General features: G+C 37.5%; 1 protein-coding gene across 1 annotated transcript in view; it reads left to right on the top strand.

Moving 5' to 3' along the window:
• The window catches only part of PCDH15 (protocadherin related 15), an 876905-nt gene that overhangs the window by 721870 nt on the left and 127475 nt on the right, over positions 1-27560 (top strand). Inside the window, exons 24-25 of the mRNA XM_072803740.1 lie at positions 23236-23345; positions 24818-24958. Of these exons, the coding sequence (XP_072659841.1) occupies positions 23236-23345; positions 24818-24958 (251 nt within the window). The remainder of the gene's footprint in view (positions 1-23235; positions 23346-24817; positions 24959-27560) is intronic.

Genomic DNA, 27560 nt, shown 5'->3' with positions numbered 1-27560 from the left:
AGCAAGAAAAGAGAATGCGTACCTTTTTTTGTTTGAATTCAAAGAAAATCTCAGATGGCTGTTTTTGGATGTTTTAAATTATTTCTAGTGATTTCAGCATATCAAATGTTAATATTACATATTTGAAACCAAACCTTTCTGGACTTTAAGCTGACGTTTGGTTACCTGATTATAATTCATTATTCTGTCCATGTTCCGGAGGAGTGTAATTGTCTTAATTACAAGGAAAAAGAAAAGGGAAAAAAGGGGAAAAGGAAAAAGAAAACATTGTGGCAGAGTGTGAGAGTTACGAGCTGTCAACTCGCTTTATAGAGACCATCAAAGAGATGTGAGAGGAGGCATTTACTATTTATTAAAACATTTTCCAATGTGCCAGTTCTACACTGAGAAACAAAATCCATTATTCTCTCCACAGAATTAAAAACGTTTAAATATCGAGCTACTGGTAATTGCCAGGTTGCTCGAGTGCAAAAATAGGTCTATTGCCTTTTCTGAAATCATAAAAGTACAAGTGGGAAGCAACAAATAACAAACATCATAGCAAATCCTTTAATATTTACTGACAGAGAAGCCTCCTTGACTTCCAGTGACATTTTTGATGAAGGATAACTCGCAGGTTAGCTAACCAATGTTGAAAGTGCAGTTTATCAAAAAACAAAACCCTCCTTTCACATATTCGGTTATGTCTCTTGTTTCCTAGTCCTACCTAGAAACTTCCTCGCTTTCTCCTAATGGTTCTTTGAAAAAGAAATAATGAAGTTTGTAAAATTACTCAAGGGTTTCACAAAAACCACTCTATATTAAGGGAAAAAAAAACAAACAAACATAGGCTTTCAAGACTAGAAGACAAATTTCTCACATTCTTTTCTCGTTTATAATTTGCAATATTGGAATGCTTTCTGTGTGTTGAAAGAAGACTTAATTTTGGTTTTCCTCAAATCCTGTGAACTGAAGTTGTTCCTTGATGGGCCGACCTCAAGTAATTAATCCCATAATGAGAAAGTTATTTGCCCCATACAGTTATATGGGTACTTTTACAATGGCCAGATTGACGGTACTTCCTAAGGTAACTGTGTGCTTATTTCTCTCTGGTCCCTTTGGTGGTTGTAATACTTGAAACACTTATTATGCTCATTTCATGCCCACTTCAAGTTCCCCTTGAGTCATTTAATTAGGTTAAATGGAGAATCAAGACATCAATTTGCTTCATCTGCTTGTCATTGGATGAACACTTCTATTTTCCAGAAAACACTGAGTTCTTCTCAAAATTTAGAAAAGTATGTAGCTCCTCAGACTGTGTAATACTCCTTTCTACAACTATAAACAAGCATTTGTATTATTTAGAAGCGCACACACAACCCGTAATTTCACAGTTTCACAAATTTGCATTTTCATGTATCATTCCTGTTCATGTGGGTTTTCCAGTCTATCTTTTTGACGGACAAGGAAATACTAGAAATTACAGTCTCTTAGAGTTTACAGCCCTCAAATCATCATTTTTCATTCTTATTCTTCTCCCTATCCTTGAAACAAATTTCTTAAAGAGTCTACAGCACCTCTTAATCCTTTGTTTTTAAAACACCTCTCCCTTCTCAAAAATGTCTTCAGCTGGATTTTTTTTTTCAGTGAATTAAGTCCAACTATTAGCGCCTCCCTTACTACCTCACATAAGTGATTATTTTTGAGTTATTACTTTTCAGGTGATTAAGTATCTCTATATCCATATACAATCTTGTATCTTAATTTAAACCACTTCCCACAGCCAGATTGGCATTGGAAGCAGAATAAAAGGGTTAATATTAATAAGAATTCTATTTTCAAAGTCATATCATGTAATAGACAAAAGAGACTAAAGGAATCATTTAATAAGCCTAATAGTTTAATACTTGCTTTTTCTAATATCCCTGCCAGAAAGTTGACTAGTCTCTTTTTCAGTTGCAAGGAGCCCATCTCTTCAATCTTTAGGGAGTTATGGATATTGCAAAGTTATTCCTGATGCTGATATTATTATTTTAATTAATTTTACCTCTTTTAAATTATATTCTATGCATTTCTCTCCCTGCCTTCATAAATTTTGGCATTCACTTCCTCTTTCGAGTAGCATAACTGTGTCAGGGAAGAAAATTAACTTCCCTTCTACCCTTCTGAGTTCTTAGCTGAGATCCCTGTAATAAAAGAGTAACAAAAGGAAAACAAAAAGAAGTTTAATAACATGTATACTTCATGGATACATGGAAGACACCAGGAAAAGTGAGGAACTCAAAATGGTGGCTTTAGAATTCAGGGTTAAATATCCTCTTAACAGGGGCAGCAAAGGGGGGAATTTAGGTGTCTCAGGGGAGAGTAGGTGGTTTTTAGGGAGGATGAGTTGGGTTCTTAGAAGAATCGATTTCAGATATGATTGTGGTAAGGTTTGTCTGGACGTGGTGTCTCCTTCAGATGTCCTCTCCTGTGGTCCCTGGTCAGTGAAACTCCTGGGGATGGAATCGTTAACAACTGAGTTCCTTTTGGAGGGACTGTCTTTAGGCAGATGAGGGGAGCTCAGAGAAAGCATCTCCCTGCACTTGGTATTTTTGAGTGCTTATGGCTCAAATAATCAATATACCAAAATGGCATATTTTAGGTGACGTGTCCTCAACTCCTATGGTTATATTTTGAAGTGGCATATTCTGCTGCCCTTTAATTGAAACTGAGCTAAACTTCTAACTTAAGACAGGTGACAGATAATGCCCTTCTATCAATTATTAGCAGGTATCTTGACAAAGATTGTTCTTTTTTTTTTTTTTTGACAAAGATTGTTCATATTGAGAAAAAGAATTCTGTGAACTTGGCTTTATCTTCCATTAAGGTGGGAAAAAAAAGAGTGATATTAACCATCGAGTTGCTGATCTGAAAGATACATTAAATCCAGTTTCTTAAAAAAAAAATCCAGTTTCTTATACTAGTTTATTATATATTACAACATGTGACAAACTCCTCTATCTTGTTAAAATATTTAAATAATGGCTAATTATAACCCCCAAGATTTTCTTTATTGTCTCTATGTAAATTAATGTATATTAAGCCTATTCAATTCATTCATCTTTAATATATCTGTATGTTAATACTTACTTTATCCTATATTAAAATTCTATATTAACATCTTTTAAATGTCATTATTTTCCCCAGAAATGTTTTTCTAAATGCTCATGGATATTTTAAATTTAATTCATATCTCTTAGAATGCAAATACTCCTTTTTAAAATTTAGTCCCCTAGTTCTGTGTTTGTTTTAGTTCTTCCTCTGACAATTAGACATCAAGATGAGATGTAACAAGTTCTTTAGGGAAAATACTGAGGTGGGAGAAATGAGGAGAAAGTCAAGTAAGGCTAGAGAATCTTCAAAGCACATTCATTCTTACCCCAAGCAAAGAAGAGGGAGAGAGGTTTGCGTAGAACATCCTAGGTGAGTGTGCCATTGAAGAGACTGCTGTGTCATTTAAATAAGTTCTGCATGATGATCCAGGAGCCCTCAAACCATAGTCAGATGTGAGGGTAGTTCAAAATCTCCCAGGAGGGGATCTACCTTAACCTCTCTGCTTTTCTCAGTTAGGATCTGCAAGCAGCCCGTAGGAAGCATGACTTGCATAGAAACACAGTGGTAGACTTCAGACCACAAAAGAACCTTGGTCAATGTGCTTCCTATAATTGGACATCTGTGGGGCACACTCCCATTGCCACTGAATGGCCATATCTGATAAGAGTCAGTTATCTACTTGGATCTCCTGGAAAACAGTCATAGTGTCATATTCCGAAAATACATTTTATACGTTTTTCACTTAATCCAGACAGAAATATCAAAATCCTAATAGTAGTTCAAACACATATTACTTAAGAATAGATTGACTCCTGTATGTCAAGTGAGTTAGCATTGGAAGAATATTTGACCTTCATCCCAGGATGATGGACTAAACACACAGGGACTCACTTGTCCTCGGTTCTAGAGGTAAATATCATGGAAAGGTCAGCGTGTCTGGAATAGATCATGGAGTCTAAATGTGAATATTGATTTTGAGTGGGAAATGCAATACCTCACACAATTTATCAAAAATTTTACCGAAGACAATTATTTACAAATTTTCCAAACAAATATGCTATCAATATAGACATACTTTGGGTATTCATTTAAAATGGAAGTATATCAACATTGATTATTAAACTTTGCATGATTTAATGCCACATTTATATTCATTTTTAGGGATTTGTGTATTTTTTAATGTAATTTCCATAAAAACAGAAACTTAAAATTTATATTTGTATGTATACCAAATAGAAGGGGCAAATGTTGCTAAGGTATTTTTATTAACCTCTTGAACAAGTTGATATTTGCTAACTCTTGGAAAAATATTGAGTCATATTTAATTTCCAGTATTATTCAAATTTAATATAGTAAATCCAAAATAAGAATATTGCACATATAAATATCTTGACATCTTATAAAAATTCAAATACCTTGAATAAAATAATCATCTTTTCAGTTTCCTTATTAAAATAAAAAATTGATACTCTGCTGATCAGCTTGAATTAACCTTGTGACAAATGACAATGCAAAAATTTAAATACAACTTATATTTAAAGTAAGTTTGAGGAGGCTCTTATTGAAGAATAAAAAAGAGTAGATTTTATAAAGAACGGAAAAGGATTAATAGTCTATCTCCTGATATGTAAAAACAGAGAGAAAGCATAATTTAAATTCCAGAAATCCATTTTTATATACTATAAAAAAATGAAAACAATGTTATCAGAATGGCCAAGGAAATGGTGAGTGAGCAGTTCTAGTTAGCATCACATTATTCAAGAGAATTAAAATTACCTATATTGAAGAACATTGCCATTATTCTTACATAAACCACACAAGTTTGGACTTGGGATTTTGAGAAGAGATTCTTTTTTTAAATCAGTAAGTACAATAGTTTAGGGAGAACTATTCATCGTGGTTTCAAAAAAATGAAAAAAAAGAAAAAACTATTAATATTAAATAAATCCACTTGCAGATAGCCTTACTTGTTTGCTCTAGTGGTTTACTGTTTAATTTAGATTTATTGTCCAATATGAGAGTTGACTTTACCTGAAGATAACATTTCCTGTCTTTTTATGGCACTACTAAAATCTTGCCTCAAAGATAATAGATTTTGGGTCTATTGAAAGAGTGACTCTGGCAATCCTTCATTACAGCTTTCACAGGCTCCCCCTACATCCACCTGGAGTATAATTCTCCTTCACGTATTCAAGGTTATGGTAGAGTCTGACATCTGCTCGCAGAGCAGAGTGAAGCCAGTCTACCAGCAACAGAGGACACAAGTGTGAGCAGTGTAGAGTTTGAAACAAGTTTTCCCATACAAAGAGTAGTATTAGAGATTCCATTCTTCTTTCGTTGCATTTTATCTCTGGAAAGTTTTTAGTTCAAGTCCAACATATAATAGGACACATTATTTTTATTTTATTAATTGTTTTTTTTTAATTTTTATTTATTTATGATAGTCACAGAGAGAGAGAGAGAGAGAGAGGCAGAGACACAGGCAGAGGGAGAAGCAGGCTCCATGCACTGGGAGCCCGATGTGGGATTCGATCCCGGGTCTCCAGGATCGCGCCCTAGGCCGAAGGCAGGCTCCAAACCGCTGCGCCACCTAGGGATCCCTATTTTATTAATTGTTAATGTAGACCTTTCTTTAGGCAAAACGACACTATAGGTACCAGGGTTTGAATCCTGGCTGTGGAATATCAGACATTGGTTGAACTTGAGCAAGTTGCTGAAGCTCCCTGAGGCCAGCTTTCCTAGAGATACCATAGTTACTTTATATGTGAGGGAAAGAGCTTTACAAAGACCCTAGTACAGAGCACCTGCTTAATAAATAGCCATGATATTATTATTTAATAGGCTTATCCCAGGTGTTGGCTGTGCAAAGATTTTAAGATGGAGGCCTTGTTCTCCAGGAGTTTATACACAATGAGAAAAGAGGCAACACCAATGGCACTCTTGTGGCTGCCCCCAAGTGATGAGGTACAGAAGCTTCTCTTCTGATTGGAAGAAAGACCCACAATTACCATAGTATCAAAACAACGGAAGTGGAAAGGAGAAATTGTCGAAGAGCAAATTTTGATATGCGGAAGGAAAGGAAGATGTTAAGCAAACCAAAATATCACAAGCCCATTTTTCTACCATTATTGGTTAATAGGTCATCACCAATTTCTTGATTAAAAAAAAAAAAAAGAATCCTGGGGAAATATCACTCTAGTTGCAGTGCGGAGAATGGATTTCTACTCAGTTTGAACATTAGTTTAAAAAATAATACCTCAAATCTATACGTGATGTTTAAACTACGTAGATCTCATTACTGGATATGGCTTTGTTATTCTTGCTCTCATCACTCCCCCATCTTCCTAAACAAAATAACTCCCTCAACTTGTCACATGCAGATACAATCCCACACATTGAAATTCCTAATGTTCAATGAACACAGCCGAGAGTAGGGCCCCTTACAAAGTTGTTGGTGAAGCCTCTTTCTATCTCACTGATGCTATAGTTGACTTATCTGCAGAAGTTTCTAGAATGTTCTGCACACTGTGATTTCAGTTGAGAGTAGGATGAAATAGGTACAGCAGAATAATTAAAGCTCTTTCTCCTGGAATTCTACTAATCCATCCAGCATCTTTGTGCATCCCTCTATTCAACAAACTTTTTTTTTAATTGAAGCACAAATCTTTAAAATGTACAATCTTTTGGAGTAAACAAAAAATTGAAAATACGTACAAATTAGATGAAAATGACTGTTCTATTAAAACAGCGTGTATTCTCTTCATCCTGTCCATGAATATGTATTGAGCACATAGAAATAATAATGCTGCACAAAGTGTACATGGTCTCTCCTCAGAGATCTTATCATCTACGTGGTAGGCAGAAATTAGTCAAATGATCATTGTTACTGAGCAAGAAAATAAAAAGAGCCTCACGCTGAGTCAAATTGCTTACCATGTGCTTACAGAATGTCCTAAGATCAAAGTCTTAGCCTAGAGCGCAGGGCACTCTGGGGGAGACTGGTCAGTGGTGAGTCAGACTATGAAGGCTCCTATGGGCCCCGTTACCAACTTTGCTCCTTATCACAGGGGCATCTGAACACGGTGTTAACCAGGAGATATGACCAGAGGCGTTTTATGGAAAATCGCTCTGCTTCCACATTCTAAGTGGAAAATAGATTTTTTTTTTGCACTATTTAAATGTTGATTTGCAATCACAGCTTTCTTATCGCACATTTATAATGGTGAAGTCGTTCATCTCCAGACTGCTTTGGAACTTAACAGCTGTGCTATTTGCCTCAGCCTCTTCTCATACCGGTTTTTTTCTGGAAAACTTTTCACATGTGTTCTGTGCCATCAAACAACATAGTTAAGATTAAACCACACATATATACATACACTATGATGGGGAAGATATACCAGGCGATTGCGAGTAAGGGAAAGCGGGGATTAGTATATTAATTGCCCAAAATGTGCAATTCAAAGCAGAAAGAACTAAACTTGAGTAGGTATAGACTTCATCTCACTAAATAGAAGGTAGATTTCTTAAGTGGGAGAGCTCCATGTTCTCCTTAACTACATCCACAGACTGTGTAGTGTTGTGAAGATCATGGGATTTATTACCCAAAGCAGGGCACTAATGAGAGTAAAGGGACACCCTATGATAGTTAAGCTAGGGCGATGGGCACGAATGGGGACTGTCACAAGGAAATGAGTCACAGGATCCTTGGAACCTATAAATGCAGTACTTTGCTCCTGCAAATGCTTGGCGACTCCTGGATGGATATTTATGACCAGAATTGTATTCAATGCGGGCTTCTTCTTATGCGCATCAACCATCAACTGCTGCAGAACTCCCTGTCCAAATGTAGTAGCTTAAAACAAGAGCAATTTGCTGTTTCTCATGATTCTGTGAGTCGGCCGGTCTCACCTAGGCTCGGTTAGTTATGCGACTGTCAAAGCTCAACATGTACAGGACAAATGAATGTAAACAGTCAAGGAAGAATTCGTGTGAGGCTATTGCAAGAGGGGAGCGAGGCCAGAATTCGGTGTTGAACTCACTTCTGCTGAAGCGAAGGCTGGAGAACTGTCATGAGCCTGGGTGCCGAGGACCGGCCACTTGTGTTTGCTGATGAGCCCCACCCACAGCAAAATCTTTCTCCCATCCGCATGACTTCACAACTTGGAACAGTTGCCACCAAAGTCTGGACCCTAACCTCAAGGCCATAGGGCCTCTGTTTTCCCTGATGGTCACATTTTTTCTTCTTCCTCTTCTTCTTCTTCTTTTTTTTTTTTTAAGATTTATTTATTTATTTGAGAGAGAGAGAGAGAGAGAGAGATTGAGAGCACACTAGGGGCAGGGGCAGAGGGAGAGGGAAAGAGAATCTCAAACAGACTCCCTGCTGAGCACAGAGTCCGACATGGGACATGGGGCTTGACCCCGTGACCCTGAGATCATGGCCTGAGCTGAAACCAAGAGTTGGCCGCTCAACTGATTGAGCCACTCAGGTGCCCCTGATGATTACATTTCAGAGGCTCCCAGCTCCTTGAGGGTTGTGAAGTTGGCAAGAGGCCTTTAAAGAAATTCATAACTCCTAGAGGCAGAGAAATCAACGACATGTGTGAGTTCTCCAAAGTAAGGAGAGAGAGGTTAGGGACCTAGAGTCAGGCAGAGGGATATTTCAGGGTGGTCTTGGCCAACACGCATTCGGCTGCGGAGTGGGGCGGTGGCTGAAATTCTGGTGGAGACAGCCCTGCCTCTCTCCTCATGGACTCTTCCACCCTTTTGGAGGCTCGTCCAGGTGGCTCCCCTGCAGCCTCAGGACAGAGCGGAAGCCTCAGGGTGTCTTGAGCTTGAGGCTCAAAGTCACATAAAGCACCACTGCCCATCCCTAATATGCACACACACACATGCACAAACACACACCCACAAACATACACTCACAAAGGCCCTCACTTGCACATATATACATATACTCCCATAGACACACACACACACACACACTTTCTACTGATCAAGGCCATTCACAGGGACAACCCAATTTCAGAGGGAAAAATAGACTCCACTTCCCAATTGAAAGAACAGAAAAAAGTCCGCTTCTGTTTTTTAATTTGCCATACATAACCTGTCTTCCATCCACGATTATTTGCATTCCCCCCCAACACGCACAAAGAAGCAAGCAAACACTGGTGCTCTTAGGATCCACAGAAGTCTTATCCCGCCCATGGCATCATGGTTGTAGTTCAGGGTCACATCATTTTTTTTTTTTTAAAGAGGATGTTTTTCTTTCTTTTTTTTTTAATTTTTATTTATTTATTTATGATAGTCACAGAGAGAGAGAGAGAGGCAGAGACACAGGCAGAGGGAGAAGCAGGCTCCATGCACCGGGAGCCTGATGTGGGATTCGATCCCGGGTCTCCAGGATCGCACCCTGGGCCAAAGGCAGGAGCTAAACCGCTGCGCCACCCAGGGATCCCTGGGGTCACATCATTTAAACTAAGTCCAAAAGTGGACAGCATCCCTCTTCTTGATTCAAGCCCCTGTGAACAGAAGACACCCGCCCTTGGTGCCGAGATGGGTGGGGACAGGAGAGGCGCAAATCCCCTGGGCCCAACCGGCCACTTCGCTAGCTCCCAAGTTCACCTCTTCCACGGATCTACACTCGGCAGTTTTGCTGAGAGTTTAGCAACTATACAACAAAAGTTGCCATCCTTCCAACCTTGAGTAACCCTTCCATCATTCCCTCTACAGCCCTCATCAATGCTTTGCTCACCCATCCTCCAGCTCTTTGACCACCCCATTTTCCTGTCACCACCTGACCCCCAGGCCCCAGCCAATGCCACGCATTTGGGATTTTACTCTGGCAGCCCTGCTTCTAAGGATGAATCTCTTTATCTATTCTCTCTCCTCAAGGCTCATGACTAAAGACAAAAACAATTTATATTTTCCGACTATCCTGTGACTTGTCCAGATCAGTGTCACCTGGGCATTGTCCTGCAGCCAGAGTGGCTGGGATGGCCTGTTTTCATACTTAAACGGGTTACACTGGGACTTGACACGTGGCACTTCAGAGAGGTCCTCTTTGCTCCTGTGCAGTGGCTGAAGCCACAGGGCTCTACCTTCAACAGAGCTACGACATCACATTAATTTTTCTTTAATTTCTGTTGGTCAAAGCAATGACAGGAAGGACTAGAGACAAGAGAAGGAAACATAAACTCCACCTCTGGGTGGGAGGAAAAACTACAGACATTTTGTCTGTTTTTAATCTGTTAACCATACCAAAGAGTCTCTTGACTTCTTCTGCAAAAAAAGTGGGAGAATAGATGGATTAGAAAAGTAAAATATCTTCCTCCCATAAAATATTTCATGGGACGAAATGTCACATTACAAAAGATGACATTAACATCTCAAATTTTACAGGATAACTTCCAGGATTGCATGATTATCATATATATCTATATTTATATTTGTATATTTTGTTCTCAATGTGTCAAGTAAGTATTATTCAAGAAAGAAGGGAAATCAAGTTGCCAGCAGGTATAATAAGCTTAGTGAATCTGTTTTCGGTAAATGGATGTTTACAACCCTTCGCTAATGGATTCCAAATAATAAGTTATTATATTTATGGAGAAATTCTGACACTAAGTCTTGTTTGTCAAAACAACGTCTCAGGCTTTTTAAACTTTTTTCCAAGTTTAATAACTAGGGGTGGGTAAAAGAAGTAGGTGGGGGGAATCTAGACATCTTTTTTTCAGGTTTACTGAGATATGATTGACATACAACACTGTATTAATTTGAAGTGCATGACATAATGATTTGGTCTATGTATATATTAGGAAATGATGACAATAACTTTAATTAACATCCACCACCTCATATGGTTACAATTTTTTTTTCTTGTAACGAGAACTTTCAAGTGCTATTCTCTTAACAACTTTCCAATATAAAATACAATATTATCAACTATAGTCACCACACTGTGTATCCCGTACCTAGAACTTGTCTTATAATGATGCTTGTACCATTTGAACCTTTCACCCGTTTTAACGCCAATCTATTTTCTGTATCTGTGAGTTAGGATTTTTTTAAGACTCCACAGATAATAGATCATACAGTATTTGTGCCTCCCTGTATGACTTATTTCACTTAGCATAATACCCTCTAGGTCTATCCATGTTGTTGCAAATGGCAGGGTTTCCTTCTTTTTTATGACCGAATTTTATCTATATAACCTTTTTCTTTATCCATTCATCTATCAGTGGACATTTGTTGGCTATTTCCATATCTTGGCTATGATAAACAGTCCTGCAGTGGATATGGTACAAATAACTCCTCAAGACAGTGATTTCTATGGGATATATATATCCCAGATGAGGCCTTAGTGGATCATATGATAATTCTGCTTTTGATTTTTTTGAGGACCCTCCATACTATTTCCCACAATGGCTCCACCAGCTTGTGTTCCCACCGACAGTGCATGAGGGATCTTCTTTCTCCACATCCTCACTGACACTGTTATTTCTTATCTTCTGATAATAGTCATTCTGACAGGTGAGAGGTGACATCTCACTGGGGTTTTAATCTGCATTTCCCTGATGATGATTGGTGTTGAAAATCCTTTCATGTGTCTGTTGAACATCTGGATGTCTTCTTTGGAAAATAAAAAAATCTACTCTGCCCAAAAGTCCTTCTGCCTATTTAATCAGTTGGGGGATTTCTTTTTTTTTTGAGTGTTTTAAAATATATTTTGGATATCAACCCTTATTAGATATATGATTTGCAAATATTTCACCCTTTCCATAAATGCCTTTTCATTTTGTTGATGGTGTCTGTAATTTTTTTAAAAAGCAAATACAAAAAATTTAGAAATTAATCAAGTCTGAGATCAGATACATATTTTATAGTAAATGCTTTATTTTTTTATTTTTTATTTTTTTAAAATGCTTTATTTTAAATATGCATACAATGTTTCGTCTTTGGGACACCTGGGTGACTCAGTCAGTGAAGTGCCTTTCCGCTTAGGTCATGATCTCAAAGTCCTGGGGTCAAGTCCCACATTAGGCTCTGTGCTCACCAGGGAATCTGCTTCTCCCCCTCCCTCTGCACCGGCTCATGCTCTCTCTCACTCACTGTCTCTCAAGTAAATAAAATATATATATATTAAAAAAAAAACTAAAATATAAAGTTTCATCATTTGAAATATTTAAAGAAAACCAGAAAACTCTTTTTCCCTTTTTATTTCTTCATTGTCTTTGGCTTAATGATCAAATGATTGTGCTGGGTGAAGAATTTTGCTTATAGTTACCCTGATCCCAATAAAAAGTAAGTCTAGAAGTAATGTATATATTACAACTTCTTTAGCAAAAATCTAAATGAAACCAGAGTACCCCCACTTCCTAAATAGTGAAGAATTTATCTGATAAGGTATTGAATACTGACTATACACCCTTCTTCCCAGGTGGCATTAGTGTACTCTTTTTCTAAGGTATGAATAACGCTTAATGGAAAAAAATGACTTCTTTCTGTCCTAAAAATTCTGGAAGACCTTGAATGTCTATTTTCATTATTTTATGTCTATATTTTATTATTTAGTCATATATTTGAGGTAGTGCATTTAGCCAACAAAGTAGAAATAAATTGAAATATCAAATGCTCTCTAGAAGAACTATTTTCTCCTTTTTGATGTTATTTGTTTGAGTGTCCTAATAGATTTCAAGATTCTATGGTGATTTCTCACCTTTATATGACTATTTCATCCCAAAGCCATTGAACCTAATCAATGGAAAATAACAAATAGAAGCCTTAGAGGTCCTGTTTTAAATTTACTGTCATGGCTTTCAAAAGTTCAAATGCATAAATCCATCTATAAAGGAGAAAGAGCTACCCCTATGTAGGTAAATGAGCCAAAACATAAAACTGTTTTCTCGAGGTAATTACTAAGAGTGTGTGTGTATGTGTGTGACTATTTTTATTGTGTAGATTGATCAGCCAGAAATGAATGTGCCCGGTCTAACATATCCCATCAAACCATACAGCCCCTGATTCCATCAATTACTTTATAAATATTGGAAGAACATAAAATATGAATGGTGAGCGCCATGTCTACCACTGAACTTATAATCAGGGAACCGATATTAATGCACTTACCACATTTTACTATAATTATTCCCACAACTGTCTCGTTTGCCTGCAAGGCTATACGTTTAATGAATGTGCAATCCACCTCTTCTCTCTTGTCTTTCTATCTTTACTGCCTAGTGGATGCCAGGCACAGAATATAGATTCAATAGGTATTTATTGAATGAGTGAGTGAACCTCTATAAACTCACTGGATTTTAAATCACTTAGTGATTTTTTTTTTTAAGTTAGAGCCCACCTCTACCTATACCAATCCTACTCCACTCCATGAATGAGTGAGTGAACTTCTATAAACTCATTGGATTTTAATCACTTAGTGATTTTTTTTTTTAAGTCAGAGCCCACCTCTACCTATACCAATCCTACTCCATTATTTTTGAATGAAGACGGGAAAAAATCTATAGATTTAAAGCTATAAAAATCGTTAAGAGGAAAAGTATTATCGTCACTTCAGATGTAAAATTGTTCTGTGATTAAGAACCAGGAAGGGAGACTCTGAGTGCTTAAGACATAATCTACAATATTAGCTTAGAGCAATATTACTTATTAAAAGTATTCCTATTTTTCTCATATATTCATTAGCAGATAAGTTTATTGAGATATTATATAAATATTAATAGAATTCAGTGAGGTCATTTAATCTGCCGAGAAGGGGATATCTATGTCTATCATTTTATGACTTTAAACTGTTGGAATATTGAGAAGACTTCAGAAAGAATGGCTGGATGTTTGCACAGCAGTTTCACTATTCGGCGAGGTACACTTACATTTCTTCTCCTTTCCCAGTAGAAGCTCTGATAAAGTGAATAAAATAACTGCATTTACTAATTAACCCCGGAAGGGGCTACATGAAGCCTGAGGTTTTGGGTTCTCTTTGGTACCATTAGGCCCTATTTTTCCCTTCCCAGATCAACTGAAAACCCAGAACATCAGAGGTCCAATCAACATAGCAAGTAAAAATGCCTGGTGTAGTAGAAATAAGCTCTCTAGTCAGAAGTACTGAATAAAACTGCATAGCCCCCATACAAGTACAAAGAGAATTTTGAAGACAATTTTTTACAATTTTTTAAAGTCACCATGTTTGGGAGCACTTGGATGGCCCAGTCAGTGAGGCGTCTGACTCTTGGTTTCAGCTCAGGTTATGATCTCAGGGTCATGAGATTAAGCCTCACATCAGGCTCCGTGCTGAGTAGGGGAGTCTGCTTCAGATTCTCTCTCTCCCTCTGCCCCTTCCTGCTTCTCCCTCTCTAAAAATAAACAGTTACCAAGTTTTTTGGGGACTCCTACAATAATCAATATGTGTAACAGTCTTACTATGTTTATTTTCATCATGTTATTTTTATCACAGTAAACAATTACATACTCAAGTTTTAAAGCCTCACTTCGGCATAGACTTGCACCAAAGAACAAGGATATGTTATATGTATAACTACAGATATTTCATTTGTATGTATTTGTTAGCATTTTAGATAAAGTTACTTCTTCTCATTATGGAAGACTAGTTGACGGACCATGGCCTCAATTGACGTACCAATTCTGACCTCACTCAGTGGCCGCCATGATAAGTGTGGTCACCGTCTGTCAGCACACAACATTATACAGCATTGTTGCTTATATTCCCTGTGCTATACTCTCATCTCTGTGATTTGTTTTATGACTGGAGGTTGGGGCCTCTTAACCCGTCTGGCCATCTTGCCCACCTCTGCATCCCTCTCCTCTGACAACCACCACTTTATTCTCTGTGTTTGTGAGTCTGAAATTTATGTTTTTTCTTGGTTTTGTTTTGATTCCACATATAGTGAAATCACTTGGTATTTGTCTCTCTCCGTCTGACTCATTTCAGTTAGCATAATACACTCTAGCTCCATCCACATTGTTGCAAAGGGCAAGATTTCATTCTTTCTTACGAATGGGGAATATTCCATTGTGTATATAGACCACATCTTTTTTATCCATTCATCATTGATGGACACCTAAACGGCTTCCATATCTTAGTGTTTGTAAATAACATTGTGATAAACATAGGGATGCTCATGTCTTTTTTAATTTGTGTTTTCATTTTCTTTTGTAATACCTAGTAGCGGGGTTACTGGACCATATGATATTTCTACTTTTAACATTTTGAGGAACCTCCATACTCTTTTCCACGGTGGATGCACCAGCTTGCGTTCCCACCAACAGTGCACGAGGCTTCCTTTTTTTCCCCCATATCCTTACCAACAGTTGTTATTTCTTGTATAAGGTGGCCCAACTTGTATAAGGTGATCCCTCATTGTGGTTTGGATTTGCATTTCCCCAATAATGAATGATGTTGAGCATCTTTCCATGTACTTATTGGCCATTGTACATCTTCTTTGGAAAAATGTCTGTTCTTCGTTCATTTTTAAGATGAATTATCTTTTTATGTTGACTTGTACAGATTATTTATGCATTTTGAATATTAACCCCTTAAGCATGTATCATTTGCAAGTATTTCTACCCATTCAGTAGGTTGCCCTTTTTTGTTGTTGATTATTTTCTTTGCTTCAAAGTACTCAACTTAAAAGTATTCAAGCTTTGGGGATCCCTGGGTGGCGCAGCGGTTTGGTGCCTGCCTTTGGCCCAGGGTGCGATCCTGGAGACCCGGGATCGAATCCCACATCGGGCTCCCGGTGCATGGAGCCTGCTTCTCCCTCTGCCTGTGTCTCTGCCTCTCTCTCACTCCCTCTGTGTGACTATCATAAATTAAAAAAAAAAAAGTATTCAAGCTTTATTTTTTTGTTCCTCTTGTCTATGAGACAAACTTGTCTATCGTATAATATTTATGCTAAACTTCCAGAAGCATAACCCATAAAGTAGTATATTGATAAAGCAATCATTTATGGAACAACTAGTATACGCTAAGTTTAATGAAAGCTTTTTGTCCACATTATGTCCCTTAGTATACTCCACCATCTTCTGAAGTAAATGATGTCCCCATTTTATAGATAAAGAAATAAGAACAGGGAAGCTAAGAACTTTTGCAAGGTCACATAGGTAGTAAATATAAGAGCCAGAATTTTATAAGTGATTTATAAGTGATTATAAATGATTTATAAGTGATAGTCCTACTAAATCAGAATCTTTAAGCATAATCCAGAAAAATCTGAAAAATTAATAAGTTCTTCAGGTACTTCTAATAAAGTTGAGAGCCGATGACTAAGCGAGAATAGATAAACTCTATTAATGCAAATAATAAATGAAACAAATGAACATACACCCTAGGTTGCAGATCTAGCTTCAGATATTTTTCTGGACTTGAGAAATTGTTTACTATCCAGGGCATCAGGTTTCTTGTCTTCAAGATGAGGACGATTCATGGATCTTAAAAGAAGCAAAACTCTTAAAATAGTAAGGATGCTTTGGAAAAGCTGTAGAAGTACAGTGTCTAACCCTTTGGTCCTTTATAAATTTTTTATTTACAATCCATCCTAAGAATTCTGGGAAAGCTGGCATTTCTCTCCTGATTCATGTCTTTTTAAAACTGCTTTTCTTGTTTAAATAAGTAAAATCTGATCACTCTGATGCAATTGCTCCAAGGTTACAAATAATAGGAGTTCTGGTGAATGCTTTTTTTTTCCTTCCCATTTTCATTAAATTCCCTCATAGTAGATATAAAAACAGTTCCTTAATTGACACTGATTTGCAAATATATTGAATTCAAACATGTCAAAATAAATTAGATTTGTCTCTCAGTAGAAAGAAAGCAATAGAGCCAGATTGAATCTCAGTGAAATTTTATAGCTTCTATTTACAAACACTTTTATATCCTAAGCTGCACAGCATTTAAAATAATTAGGAGCTTTATGCGACACATACAACATTTACTTTTATTGTTACTTCTTGAACCCAACAATAAAAGTAGATTTTAAATTGTAGAATAATTGTTTCATCTATATTTATACTGTAAAAATGGGGTCTACCATTTGAGAACTGCAAAGTCTGTTATTTTAGTATAGTCATTATTCAGATGATTCAGATATGTTAAAATGTGTTTAATTGAGACAGATTTATTGTAATCTGTATTTTCAGAAAAAAACTTGAAATGTTAAACAGATATCTATGAATTAATTTATAATCCATAAGAAAATTATGTTGAAAGCATTTTGCATATAAATTATGTAGCAGTTAACTTTTCTGGGTCGCATTTTATCTGCAAAGATTTATTTCTAAACAACATGTTTGGAGTTATTTTGATCAATTTTCTTACTAAAATGCAGCTGTTCATCATACATTCATACAGTCTAATGTGATTGAGCAATAAAATGTATAAAGCCATCAAAAGACATAGGGGAAGCTTAAGTACATATTGATAAAAAGCCAGTCCCAAAGAGACTATATACTGTATGATTCCAACCACATGACAGTGTGGAAAAGGCAAAAGGATACAGACAAGAAAAAGATGGGTACTTGCCAGAGTTTCAGGGGGAAGGAGGGATGGATAACTGAAGAAAAGGAGAATTTTAGGTCACCCAGACTATTCTGCATGATAATATAATGGTGGATACATGATATTATAAATCGGTTTAAACCCATAGAACCATACACAGCAAAAATGAGGCCTTGTGTCATCAACTGGCTCATCAATTTTAACGAATGCACCACACTAATACCAGATGTCAATAATAGGGCAACCTGGGGTGGTGCATATATGAGCTTTATATTTTCTGTGCGATTTTTCTGTGAACCTCACAGTGCTCTAAAAACCAAAATGTGCCGTCAAAATAATAATAATAATAATAATACAGCTGTTTTACATGTACAATTTAGGAGAGGCACAACCAATGCAAATAGCAAGATTAATGACTTAATAAAATGTAAATGTGATATCTATCATAATTGAGTTTAGTTTTCTCAGTTGAAATGTTATTTAGGCTTTGTTTAAGAATTACCTTAAGTGATTTTTGGAATTTTAGTCAAAATCTGGGGATTTTGTTTAAAATGGTCAATAGAGGGGATCCCTGGGTGACTCAGTGGTTTAGTGCCTGCCTTCAGCCCAGGGCGTGACCCCGGGGTCCCGGGATGGAGTTTCACATCGGGCTCCCTGCATGGAGCCTGTTTCTCCCTCTGCCTGTCTCTGCCTGTGTGTGTGTGTGTGTGTGTGTGTGTGTGTGTGTGTATGTCTCATGAATAAATAAAAGTCTTTAAAAAAAAATTTTTTTTAAATAAAATGGTCAAGAGAGGGACACCTGGGTGGCTCAGTGGTTGAGCATCTGCCTTCATCTCCGGTCATGACCCCTGGGTCCTGGGATCAAGGTCCCCATAAGGCTTCCAACAGGAACCCTGCTTCTTCCTCTGCCTATGTCTCTCCCCCTCTCTCTCTCATGAATAAATAAATAAAATCTTTTAAAAAATAAAAAATAAAATGGCCGATAGAGCCCAAAATGTTGGGCGTGTGTCAGTAAACATGGGCCTCAAACCCAGTTTGGATCAAGCTTTGTGAAAGACTCTATGAAGGCCCTTCCTGACAGCATTTTGTAAGTATGAAACCATGAGTCTCCCTGGTTTTCAAGGTCCATATCTGTTAAAGACATAACCATCATCGTTACCATACTCTTAGCAGTCTTCCTGCGGGTGGGGGGGGGGGGATCCAGCTGCTCTCTTGACCGTGAAAGTCCATAGGAAAGCCATGAAGCTCCACTCCTGAGCCCCATCTGATTCAACTGGCTCTTTTTTTGTAAAAAAATGCTTTTTCCCATTTATATTGGCAGTAAATCTAGCTTTAAAAAGCAGAATTCCTGAATTTCAGACACTAGACAACTATTTGTTTTGAGTGAGGTGTTAAATTGTAAATTGGAAGAGGGTTAAAGAAATAAATTAATTTAAAGAATTAAATTGGAAGAGGGTTATTGATGTATTGTTTATTATAAAATGAATGAATTGTCAGTATATGAAAGAACAACAAGAAAAAAATTTTTTTTTAAAAAAAGGTTCTGAGGAATCCTTTCTTTGGCCATAATTCTTTGCTTCTGAAATGAATCAGTACATTTGACTGGACTCCATGGAAAGAAGGGGAAATAATGATAAATCACATGACATCAGATTCAGAGTGGGGTAGGACCAGAAAATACCTTACAGGCAGGATTCTAAAAATCATAAAGTGTCAGCCCATAGATCAAGCCAAGTCAGATAATGCTTCAAAAAATAAATTTCCACTGGTTTCCAAAATATAAAAGTTCAAATAATTCACATAAAAATTTGAACTTCCTTTTTTCCCATTTTAAACTCACATTGTGCTGGCAGCTGGCCTCATTCAATCGAGCACACAGTGCCCACCTGAGTCCTTATCCACCCTTCTTTTTCATTGATGCCCAGCCCATGTCATTCCATTTCCTTACCTTTCTGTCCTCTCCATCAGCTAGGTCTACACTTCCTGACTGACACTAACTCTTTTGTTTTGCATTCAAGTAACATGTGACTCCTAAGGAAATAGTAATTTGCCCCAATCATGTAACTGGTACTTGCCGGGGCATAAAACAAAAATAAAAAGGGTACTGCCTTGCAATAAATAGAAAAGAATTGAAATTTTGTAATCTAATGCTCATTATCATAGAGGTTCATTTAGTTCTAGCCAGGAGAAAATTGCATTTTTATAGTATGTTTTGTTTCTGGTAGAAAGGAGTGTGTTGGAACAATTAACACAAAGGTTAATGAGGAGACGTTTTTTTCTAGAAAGTGAAACTGTTTTAAACATTTACTAACAAATAGAATTTAAAGTGCTTTCAGTGGTATGCATTGGATTTAAATTCCTTTTAAAACTGTGCCAGTTACTTTTTTTCAGTATTGATCATTTCCATCCTAATTGTAGAAAAACATGCATAAAGTGAAGTTTTTAAAGTTTGAGATAAATGGTGACATTTTTCTAACGTTAAAGCTGAAGGTACATTGGCTGCAGACCTTCTATTTCTGTACATTATAAGGATCAAGAGACAAATTAATTATGGGAAGCATAAAAATTAGTTCTTGTGAGCAGTAACAAGATAGAGAAGTAAACAATTTAAGCAATGTTTGTTTTCACAAAAAGAAATTCAGTTTATGGAGGTGATCCCAGAATATGGCTAACATGTTTTCCTATATCAGAATTAACTTGTATGGTATATTGATCTGTCATAAGCTAACAATTCATTGCTCCTAACATTCAAGCCATGTATCAGTTCTCTCTTGCACAAAATAATATTTTTACAGACTTAATGACTGAAAGCAACACATATATCATCTTGAAGTTTCTGTAGGTCAGAAATGAGTTGCCTGCATTCTGGGTCATTGTTTCACTCAGGTTTGCATCACGGTGCTGGCCAGGGCTCCTGTCTCATCTGAGGCTTGACTGGAGACGGGTCTGCTCCAAGCTCGTGTGGTTGAGGGTAGAACCCAGTTATGAGTGGGATGTTGGGCTGGGGGCCTCAGTTCCTTGCTGCCTGGTGGTCAGACATCACCATCAGTTTCTTGCCATATGGACAATCCCGGAGGTCCCCTTCACTCAACCTAGCAAGGAGAGGGTTAGAGTCTGCTAGCGAGAAGGAACGTGCAGGAATACAGTCGTATGTAGCAGCATCACTGAGGTGACATCCCGGGTTTCTGTGCTGTATTCTGTTGTTTACAAGGAAGCTGCAGTCTGGCCGCCATGCAAGAGGAGAGCAGTGCACGGGAGTCGGAGTATCAGGATTGGTCAATCACTGAGAAATGCGACAAACAGCAAATTGTCTTAATGTCTCCTCTATAATCTAAGATATTGTACAAAAATGTATCTATCCATCATCAAAGCCATCCGTCAAAACCAACCATAGAGTCATTTTTGTGACCATCTTCCTCTTTGTGATAGACTACTATCTTTTCTGTTCAGGCTTACCTAAGGAGCCTGTATTCCACTAGGCTGACACCATGACAGTGTGTAAATAAATTGGTCATAGGATATAATCGTCATCTCCAGTATCTTACTTTAGAAGTGTCTATCTAGGCAAACCCATCCTTTTCTAATCTAAACATGTTCTTGTCAATTAGTGGGGATGTTTTGGGTGGGAAATGATAACAATCCTAGAAAAAGGAGAAAGAAAAGACAATTTGGTTCAGTAGCTGAAATGGTGAACTTACCTAGCTTCAAATACAGCAGCACTGAGAACTGAGAATATTAATCAATGTATAGAGACCTATTTCCAACTGTTAGTTTTTTTGTTTGTTTGTTTTTTATTTGTGTTGGTATCATGATCAACAAGAACGTTCACATAGGGTAACATCAAGCAACAGTAAAATTCTTGGAAAAATATTTTTCTAGTACTTAAAATAAAATTTCTGGCTGAGGCTTTCATTGGTTTTCCATGAGACATGAACAGTGAGCAAAGAAGGGAAAGTACCCTCAGTGGCCAAAGATGGGTACTATGTCTATCCACACATTCTGGGGACTGTAACAGCCTTACTCAAACCATGGGACAATTTGGTTCAGTAGCTGAAATGGTGAACTTACCATTTCAGCTACTGCATTTGAAGCTACAAACCAGGGAGGAGGTGTGGTTATCCACGGTAACAAAAGAAGGCCGAATGATGCAGGGAAACAAAATACATGCATGCATGCATACATAACTACTTTATCATTTTCATTAAAATTTGTATGTTTTAGTTCTTATTCTTTAGCCAAAAAAATAGGTATTGAACATGCAATGAATATATGGACCACCATTAGGCACTAGAGCATCTGTACAATAGATCACTTTACATTTCAGTAACTTAGCCAAGCATATGGACTATGATGGCAAAGAACATAGCAATTTGGGTATGTTAATAAAGAGTTGTATTAGGGCACCTGGGTGGCTCAGTGGTTGAACATCTGCCTTTGGCTCAGGTTGTGATGCTAGAGTCCTGAGACTGAATCCCATGTCAGGGTCCCCGCAGGGAACCTACTTCTCTCTATATGTCTCTGCCTCTCTCTCCGTGTCTCTCATGAATAAATAAATAAAATATCTAAAAAAATAAAGAAATAATAATAAAAAAAATAAAGAGTTGTATGTAATTAATTATCCAGACTGTATGTTTGTAGTTCAGGATTTGTTATAAAAGGTTTCGGTGAAGGCACAATACAATTGCACTGTGTAATCCAGACTGGAAGAACTGAGGTTGGAGATACAAATGAGGAGCAATATTAGAAGAGTAAATATTAAAATAAAAAGCCATGTGGAGGAAATGATGGTAGAGTTTGTCTTATTAGCTTGAGGAAAGAGGTGGAAGTTTGCAGAAGTTGGATGCGCTAGACAGATTGACTGGACTATTTACTATTTTTTTTTAAATCTGTTGGATCTGGGTAATATAATAACTGTATATTATAAAAGTGAGATTATTGGCCTTAACTTACAATTAAAGTTATGATAGCCTCGTTATAGTAACCAATACTGTAAAATAAGTGAAGATGTTGAGAATGAGACATGTCGTTGAAAATATAACTTGGAAATTAAGTAAATATCATAGGACTGAGGGCATAGCATAACAAGGCTACAGGTAAGCAAAACCATTGAATTCAAGAAAAATGAGAGTGTTGCGATGCCATGTGCTCAAGTACTCTTCATACAGCTAGAGCTTCACACTAGAGCAAGAATAAAGACTAAAAGGAGTCATCTGGAAACTATTGGTTAACTACGCTGATGGCAGCCACACAAGAGCAGCATTTCACTTTCAGCAAGTTGAGGAAGCAAAGTGTATCCTAATTCTACTGCTTTCAGTTCAGAACGTAATTTAGAGAAACAGGTGGGAAGGAGTTTACCTGATGTGTGGCAGATAATAAAATAGTATCTGAAATTAAATTATATCTCAGATTAAAAATAACGCAGGTGACAAGTCATTTGCAACCAGGAGCATTTGCATAATTGTGAGCACAGTTAGTTAGGGCTGGAATCTTCTTGTGGCACTTCCTTAAAAACTTCAGAAAAGGTATTATTCAAGCAAATGCATGCACACCTGAACTAGCATATCCTATTAAGTTCCAAACTCTACCTCATGACGAATGAACTAGAAAAAAATGAATCCTCTTCTTTAAACTTGCAGACCCCCTCCGGTGAGTGAGCTTGCAACCAGAGGGACCATGGTGGGCGTGATTTCTGCAGCGGCCATCAACCAGAGCATTGTGTACTCCATCGTTGCAGGAAATGAAGAGGGTGAGTGGATATTCCACTGGTGTCTTCACCGTAAACTAACACACTTGGATCTGGGATTCCTTTCACATTGAATTTTTATTTCCCTCATTTTTGCCAATAAAAACCTATCCAGCTTGAAAGCAATTGGTACCTTTGTGCTCAGTCTGATTTAAAAATGTGGTTATACTAACAAACAAGATCCCTACCCCCTCCGACCCCATCCCCCACCTCCAAGGAAATGCTAACTATCCAATTCTGGAAGCTTTCCTCTTGCCCTCATTTAGGGATATTTTAATGACATTTCTTCAAAATCAATGCATCATACTTTCAGCTTGTGGTCATACTTCTTGCCTACAGGGGTCTCTTCCCACCATTCCAGACCATCCATGGCATAAGGCACGTCCTACCTATGCTAACGCTACAGAGATTTTAGGATCATAAATAATTTTGAGTGCCCAAAGGCCACATGAATGATAAAACCCACCATACACTGTACAATATGGTTCCTCAGGTGCTCGACTTAGATACACAATTAACAGGTGTCAGTAAACAAATAAATTGAGTTTTGCCCACCAACTAAGAAGAGGGTGGTTTGCTGGCTTCTGGGAACAAGTTCAAGCTGCATTTCTCACCCATTCTTTTGCTCACCATTATCCACATTGGTGATCCTTTGTTTTTCCCTTTTGATAAATTGGTTGGCCTGGAGCATCACAAGTGGTCAAGAAATAGTCAATATACGTGTAATTAATACATGAATATTCAATATTTGATATTTAGGAAGGGAATGAGTGTAAAATAAATGCTATTAAGCAATTTGCAATGAAATCATAAGGGCCCTTTTTAAGAATTCCAGTGACCAACCATTCCTAGAAATTGTTGCCCTAGCAAGTCCTCATCTTACTTTTCGTACTTTTTTTTTTTTTTTTCTGAGTTTCACAAACTTTTAATGCCTTTCAGTATGTAAAGGACCATCTGAATCTACCGTGGTGGATATAGTATGCGCTGCTTCCCAAACTTAATTGACAGATGCTTTCCAGGAGAATCTCAACATAACCAGAAAATTAAGGTGACGTTCACCTGAGGATACACTAAAGATAATTTGAAGAGTTGGAACATCATTTCCAAAACAGCATCCTGTCACTGTCATGCATTAATTACTCCTGTTATAAGAAGTGTTTTTTGAATCACAATGCTTGGGCCTCTGGGTGGCTCAGTGGTTGAGCGTCTGTCTTCCACTCAGCGCGTGATCCTAGGGTCCTGGGATCGAGTCCCACGTTGGGCTCCCCACAGGGGAGCCTGCTTCTTCCTCTGCCTGTGTCCCTGCCTCTCTCTCTATGTCTCTCATGAATAAATAAATAAATAAAATCTAAAATAAATAAATAAATAAATAAATAAATAAATAAAATCTTTTTAAAAAATCACAATGCCTTTTAAAGAGAATTATTTCTTATAGCATGAAGGAAATGACCAAAAAAACTGTATTTTGATTACAGATATGTTTGGAATTAACAACATCACGGGTGTCATCTATGTGAATGCCCCCCTGGACTATGAGACCAGGACCAGCTATGTACTTCGCGTCCAGGCTGATTCCCTAGAAGTGGTCCTCGCCAATCTTCGAGTTCCTTCGAAAAGTAAGTTCTGTCACTTAAGCATTTTGTGAGAAGTTTGTGGAACTTTCTGCTCATGTTCTAATGCAGTACGTATGTCTAGAAGTGATCAGTAGAGAACATGGGGAGATCATGAGTCCTCGGAGCTGACTGTGTGTCTATTTTAGCAGCTGATAGAGAACCGTGCGGGGAGCGATTTCATACTCCTGAAATATCAAGGCAATAGCACAGCGTCTTCAAACTTGGTTTATAATATTGTTAGAGCAAACTCTATTCTTAATCCCACCGGAAGGCTCTGGTGACTTCTCTGGAATGGATATTGTGTGGCCTCTTGTACCTAGGGATTTTCTTAGCACAGAGAACAATGCCTCTTAAAAGAGCGGCTAGCATTTACTGTAATTTGTATGTGGCATTATTTAATTCGCATCCATTTCTAGGAGGTGAAAATTATTATTCCCATTTTACAAAGACAAGATAAGAAAAGGTTAAGTGATTTTTTTTTTTTTTAATGACACTGTGGGTAAATGAAAACCCAGAGATTTAAGCTGGCATCTTTTGACTCCAAAATCTTTCTCCGACATCTGTGTCGTATAGTTTACTGACACACGAGAACAAGAAAAGCCAATTTGTGAAGGGAGCCAGCAGAGATCCTGGGAGATATTACTGATAATGAGATAACTGCAGTTCTTTTCCATCCATTGAGGCAATACTCCTCTGCACTTCAGGCAGTTCATCTTTTTATAATCACACCAACTCTTTTAGAATCTAGAAGACCCGAGAAGACCAAATTTAATTTAACTATTAGTGGAACGGAGCCTCAGAGAGAGCATGAGGCGGGAAACAGGCTGGGACCCAGTTTCCTTCAGTCCCCGGGCCCTTCCTGGACATCCTATGCCAGCACCCTATCCATTGGCATTTTAGAAGGGGAGGAGGGGAAATGAAGAGCTTGTGAGAACCCAGGTGAGGGTGCAGGTGTGTAGCTAGAGCAAAAGAGCCCAGGTGGGGGTGGAAAGGAAAGCAAGGTGGATGGATTATGCAAAAGATGTACCCTAGAAATTTCTCTACCAATGCAGTAATTGATGATCCTAAAAGTAATCACTCCTTTATATTTATTTCACTTACTGATTTATATCACCTACTGACATGGCATAGAAGGCTACACAGTTGCTTAGAAAGGCACACCAGGTCATTTGGAAAAAAAAAAATCAGATTATACACTGTATGCCTTTGGAATTAAGGGAATTCAGTCATCTTCAATGATTATTCATCACTTGCACAATTAAATCGTTTCAAAACTTAGCAGGCCCGTTTCTTGAGTTCTTAAAATCTTTAAACTGCGGGCAATTATATTTTAACAAACTATAGAGGGAGCTTCACATTGTCGATTGAATTGACTCAACCAGGAGTCAAAAGGTGAGAGTAGTTCTAAATTGTATAATGCAAACTACCGTAGTGCAACTGAGGGAAACGTGGGAGCTATTTCAAAACTGTATTTGTCATCTTTCTTTAAAAGAAAAAAAAAAAAGTTAGATTTAGAAAGAAAAATCTGCTCAATATTTAGGTCATAGAACTTAGCATTTTTCAGGAAGTAGCTCCAATTTCTAGGAATAAAGACATGGTGCTGACTCCTGGGTGAATATGAGGTAACTAGTTCTCATTATTTGAATGGAAATCTAATCTAAGGCTAGTGCAAGGTTAGCTGGTAAACCCATGTATACTTGCGTGTGCCTAAGTGTGCATGGGGCGCTGAGGCCAGCTAGCAGATTTGTGAAGTGGCCTCTCAGACATGCATGGAGTCTAGAAGCTAAACATTAGTTTGTTTAATCCCTGATGCTTTTACTATTGTTATTCCCATTTCATGACTAATCCCCGCCTCTTGAGTCCGAAATACAAACTCATGTATTTAAAAAATAGTTTCATTTATAAATGACTGTTAATGACCTTTACTCAATCCCTCGTTCATTAGCTACGCAAAAATACAACCATTATGTAAATTAGGTTAATTAATTAGTTGTCTAAATGTTTATCCCTGCTTTAGAATTAGCTACACCATGGTCTTCGGCTCCGCCATATGTCACATGAACAGAGGCAATAAACAAAAGAGGCGATTCATTGAAGAAGTATTTTATTATAATCTCTTTGCCAACAATTTGTTAATGAAATCATTTTCAAAGTGAGTTTTTAAATTATGCTGTAACTGGATTTAACATTTAAAAGCAATTTAATAATTAAAACGGAACAATTTCAGAATTCATTTTTGAAACCAGCGGTCTTTAGAACATTCTACTCTTTTAGTATGGATGTTTCAAATGTACGTGAAATTCCAGAGAATAGTATAATGAACCTCCAAGTGTCAACTACCCAACTTCACCACTATCAAGTCCTGGGACGGGCTCTCAACCGCTCCTTCCCTTATTATTTTGAAGCACATCAGAAACACGATATTTCATCTGCAAATATCTCAATATGTATTTCTTAAAGATAAGGGCTCAAGACTTCATCACAATATTATTATTACTCCCCACAAGTTAATAAAAATCCTTCAATATCATTGAGTGTCCGGTCAATATTACATTAAAAATTTATTCCCATCAGAATCCTGATAAAGTCTATATATTGCAATTGG

Source organism: Canis lupus, chromosome 27, assembly GCF_048164855.1.
Source record: "Canis lupus baileyi chromosome 27, mCanLup2.hap1, whole genome shotgun sequence".
In the NCBI taxonomy this organism is placed as follows: domain Eukaryota; kingdom Metazoa; phylum Chordata; class Mammalia; order Carnivora; family Canidae; genus Canis; species Canis lupus.
This window is presented reverse-complemented; position numbering and strand designations above follow the sequence as displayed.